The sequence below is a fragment of the Rhyacophila brunnea genome, unplaced genomic scaffold (genome assembly GCF_057557595.1).
Source record: "Rhyacophila brunnea isolate RB1 unplaced genomic scaffold, BYU_Rbru_1.0 scaffold_4, whole genome shotgun sequence".
Lineage (NCBI taxonomy): Eukaryota > Metazoa > Arthropoda > Insecta > Trichoptera > Rhyacophilidae > Rhyacophila > Rhyacophila brunnea.
The window spans coordinates 54,013,573-54,020,108 of record NW_028233068.1 but is presented as its reverse complement, the minus strand read 5'-3'; the positions used below and the strand labels follow the sequence as shown (position 1 = coordinate 54,020,108).

Here is a 6,536-nt window from a genome sequence, read left to right as displayed (position 1 = left end):
TGCTAAACATTTTTGATCCATGCATGCAGTCTTGCAACTTTGATGATAATACGTATTTACAGTAATTATATTTTATTGCTATGGTTGCAATAATAATATATAAGTAGAGTCTGTATAAGCTGGCATTCACATCACGTCCTTTGCGGACGGCAAGAATTGTTCCATCGCTTTCGACTGTTGCAAGTTTTCAATGGGAGGGAACGAGAGGGAATGCAATTGCTGAAGCGGGAGGGAAACCGCACGTCAGCTTATAGAAGACAGACTCTACCTACTACCAGCAGTAAATCTATGTACAGTGAAACCCCAATTCTACAGTTTTCAAGGGAGCCTACGAAAAACGATAAATGCGGGATATATAAAAATAAAATTTTAAAAAAAAACTCGTTTTTCTCCTCGATTTTTTTCGACGTCTTGAATTATTTTCCGTTTCTCAGCTAGAGTTCTAGCTTTCTTCATGGGGGGCAATTTAGTTGCGACTTATATAAATTCGTGATATGAGATGCGAGGCAGGGCTGAGCGCCGACCAACCTGTGCAAACAAAGCGATGCGACTGAATGGTTTGCATGTATCATAAACAATTTTATTCTACGATAGCGAAATAAAAAATATTCAACAAAAACAGTCAATCGGGATAATATTTGTGACAGGGCCATAATATTTAGACGATAGATCGAGGGAAACGATAAATTGGGGAACGGTTAATGCGGGATTATCTAACATTGTTTTTATGGGTGATTGACAGGACTTAAAAAAATTAATGATCCGTGCGGGAAAACGATTTATGCGAGAATGGTAGATCGGGGTTCCACTGTACCTACTTGATACTAGCAAATAAAATATAAGAAGAGTTAAATATTAACAATTATGTACCTACTTACCTACTTTTATTAGTGTGGTAACAATTTTGGCATTATATTTTTAATCACTTGCATGTATTAAAATATTTTTTATATTGGGTTTTTTTTACAACTTTTAATGGTTGAAAATTTTTAGATTCTAATTTTCTAATAAAAACAATAAATAATATTATTCTGACGTATTTATTATTCAATAACAAAACTTAATCATGCAGTGTATCATGAAATTTATCGTCTTTTTCTCGAACATCAGTTATACTTTTCCTGTACCGGCAAACCCAGCTACAATAAATTCAAATCCTAAATTTAAATAAAATTTAAAATAATCAACATTTTTTTTACGACTACTATTTTTTTGTGTAAACTGGGCGAGTTATTATTGAATTTTGTCAACTTGTAACATCATTTGTTTATTGACAAATGACAGGCCTCGCGGTAGGCTCGCGGCCATCGGCAAAAACTGAAATGATTTTCCTAAATATGAAGCATTAATCGTCACAAAGTATCGTCCAAAAGTGTAAACATGTGATTATTAAGATGAGCCCCCGATGACGCTATTACGCCCTTACGCCGCAGCGTAACAGCCTTCAATCAACTGTGTAAAATGCATATAAGTTTGACAATCGGGGCCATTTTACTTTCGTTCGTGCATCAGTTTCACTGCGAAAACAAGTTGGAAAACCACAATAAAGGCGCGGATTCTATCGGTAAGTCTCCGAGCGAAGGCGAAAATATCAAAATTTAATCTGATGCGCTTCGTTTCGCCGATATATTTCTTTATTTACGATGCCCACAATGTAATTTGTATCCTACCAAATCTGTCATTCATCATTTCCTCTGCAAGAAATTAATCATCGACAACAAATGTATGTTTCATATCAACAATAGCATCTGTACTAGCACCGGATCAATCCTCTCGATAAGTCGTTTGGAGCTGTAAAAATAATCAAATTAATTATATTTTATAATTTGAATCATCAGACACTATTCATAAACAAGCTACCTCTGTGTCAATTAATTCTTACGTTTGTCAAAATACAACAATGTATAAACATACCGACAATCAATTTCGAATGTAATTAATAAAATAGAAGCTCACCGTTCCCTCTCAGAATGTCAACAGTGTACTAATTATGCGCATCACGCAACTTTTGCACAACTTTTTAGTTTTATTGTTTGTATTGCTTTTGTAATCATTATTTTCCCACGCATATTATACATGCGTAAAGTGAGTCTAAATAACTTGTATAGTTGTTTAGGTTTTCTGTCGTCTCCTGCTAATGTCATTGTGTTAGTATTTCAACAAGTGCCACCCTAATCGATTAAGTGGGTATTCATATTATAATGTAGGTCATTAATAATGCTTATTATAATATCACTTCAATATTATTTTATTACATCTTCTAAATACCTAAATGAGCTCAAAGTACCTAAGTACTTATACTATTCCGGCTATGCCAAAAACAAATACAGTTATATAAGTACTATGCCAACAACCATACTTGGTAAAGTGAGTTCATATATCCATAATATTCTATGTGATACCTATACAGTATTACGCCTCATACTATACTAGGATGAGCGTTGCCAACTTAACGGTTTTCTTGCCAGATCTAGCATTTTTGAATAGAGATCAAGCTTACAAAATTTCCATCTGGTGTATGGTGTTAAATCTAGCATTTTTCGACATTGCAAACAGCCTAAAACTTCTCATAATAAAGCTAGAATATTAACCCATTGTGCCCATATTATACGTTTTCACTTACTTCACGAAAATGTCTCGATGAAATTTGAAAAATACTATTTATTATTTAACCATGAAGTATGGCTTCCAAACAATAAAACATCTACAATGAAATTTAAAAGCAATCGATTTTTCCAAATATAGAAATAAGTCTTCATGGATATTATAATAGTTTTATTGTTTTATTTACACTCTTAACTATTTCTATCCATTTTATCGCCTCTGCGCTGCGAGTAATTCTAAAGTCCCATCAATTATATGTCCATTATAATATTTTATATAACAATTATAAAGGCATAAAAATTGTAATGATATTAGTGATAATTATATATGGTTAGATTAACAACTGAATTGATTATAATATATGAATATGAAAACATGACAGTACAAGAAAAACATTAAAGTTTATTGAGTGACATAAAATATAATATACACGATATGGTAAAACAAATTATTACTTTCATAATATTGGTAGTTATTGTAAATTGAGACTAATGTTTCATTTTAATAAAAAATTTGCCAATTTTAAGTATCATCACACTGTTATTCTCCTTTCATTTTATTTTCATTCATGTGAGTTCGCTTCTGCACCTAAAGCTTGCAAGCTACCAAAAATGCATCTATGAGCAGATAGAGAAAGTTGTCATGAGCTGACTATAAGTTAAGAGTAAAATGCAAGCTAAATAGGGCTTATTCGTCAATATTGCCAGGAGGTTTTTGAGACAAATATTAATTCAGCGTATATTGAGTTTGAGCTGAGATGATATTAAAACAGGAAGTTTCACCACTGCGCCGAGTCGCTGAAAATCAGGTGTCATTTTAAATTGCATATGGTTCATCCAGTAATATAACATCATTGGCAGAAAGAATTAAGTAATTTTGCATGGCTGATCAATTTGTAGCACGATTCACACTTGTGCACTGAGACAAAGCTTCGCATTCGCAAAAAAAATTATCATGAACAATCATGTCAAATCACAAATAATATTATGTAAATAAGTAACCAAAGCAACACATTAATACAGGCCACCATATTCGTCTTGTTTCAATTTATAAACCATTCTGCCAATACAGAGAATATAAACTTTTCCGTAGTCACCTACTCAATCATACTAAAATTGTTCTGTAATCGGTATCAAATATTGTAATAGATACAGAAAGTTCATATGATTCCCTCCAAGTATAGTCAAAACTCTTTGATGATATGTAATTTTGTCCAAAATATCACCGTGTTCGATCCTAAGAGTGGAGTAACAGATTTTTGTTTTTACGAGAAATGGATGTTGGCCACTTGCTCGACCTATAAGGTCCAAACACACATTGAAAAACTACATTTGAATTGGCCAGACCTGGGATTCGAACTCGGAACCCACGACATAACCTGAAACATTACTACTCGGCCATTTTGGGTATCAAAAAACAGTCTTTGTTTTTGAAACAGCTTATGTATTTTTATGTTGCACACAACTTGCAACATTCCATAGTAAGCATGCCATCTGTGAACTGTCTGAAATGTAATCGCAAGCAAATTGTCATCACGGCCGAAAGTAATTATATATACATAATCTGAAAAAGCCTCGGAAACACACCTATTAGAAAACCCTAAAAAAATTACTGATTGGGATTTAAACAAATCTTTCGCTTTCCTGACAACTGTTCTAACCACTGAGCTTTCAACCCAAGTGCCTTCCAAGCGTGTTTAGTCCAATGTGATTCGAGGATGTTTCAAATTCCGCTAAGACTAAAATTTGGAACAATCCAGGTGCCATCTATGAATCAAATTAGTAAGTAAATTATTAGTTATGGTTTGTTATCTGTTAACTAAGGTGCCTTCCACATTAGAGGCTACCCCAACTTCTGAATCTGAACTCAGAAACGCACGCGATCACGGTTTATTGTCTTTGAATCGAAATGTCTAAACCACTTGTATGAAATAAAAAGTTTATTTAGAAAACAGTATTACTGCCAGTGCAACAACATTACATGTTAGCTATACAATGATAATAGTAAAAAAAATAATATAAAATCGATAAAAAGTACTTAATTACCTGTTAATGACAATGAATATAAAAATAATATAATAAAGTATGTACCGTGAAATAGGATTATTCCGCCTCGTTTTTCTACGGTGTGTCGTTAATTTGTATTTTCTGATTTTTTTTTGTACTATGCATCCATTGTTATTTGGTTTTTATGGTTATATATACTTAACTGCAATTATGAAAAATAGTTAATATTATTTATCTACATTCTAAACATGTTATATACCATATAACCCATGTACGTTCATATTTTTTGTGTGCTTTTGTATCGTCAAATTTTTTTAGGCGGAATTACCCATGTTTCACTGAGCCGGCAAATACAAACACAATAAGCGAAAGTGTCATACATACTATGAAAATTTGCATTTTGAGTGTTTTGACAGACCGGCAACGGCAACTTGGTATATTATGATCAGCCAATAGTAACAATCCTATGCTGCGAAACGTTTTCCAATTGCAAATTTGCAAGCGCCATTTTTTTTCCAATCTGCGATATTATGACAGCTCTGTATGCATCAGTGCATTAAGTTACATGTATTTTGTGAATGTCAACTACATCAAATATATAAAGTTGGCGAGATACGGTCGCCTCAAGTTTTCATGCGCGAGGAAGCTAAAGTCATTAAGCTAAAGTCTAAACATCGATTCTCAAAATTCCTTGACCGATGATAGCGGTTGTTTGAGTGTGCTGTGATACAAAGAATCTGCCTAAAAGTCAATGGCTACTAGTTACGTCCAACAACTCTTCATTTAATGACCTACTTAATTATCTAACACGAACTATGCCAAAAATGTTAACATATCTATAATTTCCGATTGAAAAAATTTGTTTAATGTCCCTCTAACCTATTTTTCTGGTGCTACAGCCCTGGGTGGACCTTAACCACTTCAAGCATACGCCTCTGCTTACACTCTCCAGTCGATCACTCTTAGCAGTAGGCACGGTTTTCAATAAAACTGTCCACGTCTGGTTCATCAGAGAACTTATAGAGCTCATGACAAGATTCTACACTTTTAGCACCTGTGGTTTCTAGGCATCACTGACAGTTAATGCCCTCGTCCCTGAACCGTAGTCCAATGCTGGCCTCAACAATGTTTTATTTAGACCGTCATTCATGCTTCTTGACTATCCTGAGGATTTAAGATGTCTTTAGAGACAATTACTGCACCTATTGACGCTTATGATCCTTTTTTAACGTGCAAGGATAAATTTTTCGCCTCCATTCATAAATTTCTTTCGTTTTCTTAGTCCATGTTCACTCTCTATGACACGACACTGAATAACCGTTATTCGACAATCTTCTCATACCATGCCATATACCAGTGGCGAAAGGTAGAGTTAGGTTGTTAAGATTCAACATAAATAGTGCACACTAAACTTTGTCAGCCATATGTATTTGTTTTATTGAACTATGATTACAAATTGCAGATAGTGTCAGTTAGTTTTTAAAATTCAATTAAACCCTGTGTAAACTACGCCATAATAGATAATAGTCAAAAAATATTCATCCATCTACAAAATATCTAAAATTATGTCATTAAATTATACATAGGATATCTTATAGATAGAAGAATATTTTTGTATCTATTACGGTTTGGTTTAGGCATGTTTTTATTGAACTTTAAAAACTAACCTGCATATCCTAATTCTAAATATTAGACAAACTTGGCAACTCACAGTCAGTATACATAGACACCTACTATTCTTGAAGAAGTCACAATCGACACTAATATCCCCCTGATTATATTTTCAGATTGACCTGAAAAATTCTCAGAAATCTTACTTAAATATATTTGGTTTGTCAAATAAAACCTGATTTCCTAAGAATTGAAGAATTATTGATAATATAAATAGTACACCTCTACATATTGTCAGTCTGCTAAGAACAGTCA

General features: G+C 33.3%; 1 protein-coding gene across 1 annotated transcript in view; it reads left to right on the top strand.

Annotated features, from left to right (window-relative positions):
• The first annotated feature begins 1,253 nt into the window (after positions 1-1,253).
• The window catches only part of LOC147067529 (uncharacterized), a 41,831-nt gene continuing 36,548 nt past the window's right edge, over positions 1,254-6,536 (top strand). Inside the window, exon 1 of the mRNA XM_085953989.1 lies at positions 1,254-1,564. Coding sequence (XP_085810115.1) covers positions 1,462-1,564 — 103 coding nt within the window. The 5' untranslated portion in view covers positions 1,254-1,461. The remainder of the gene's footprint in view (positions 1,565-6,536) is intronic.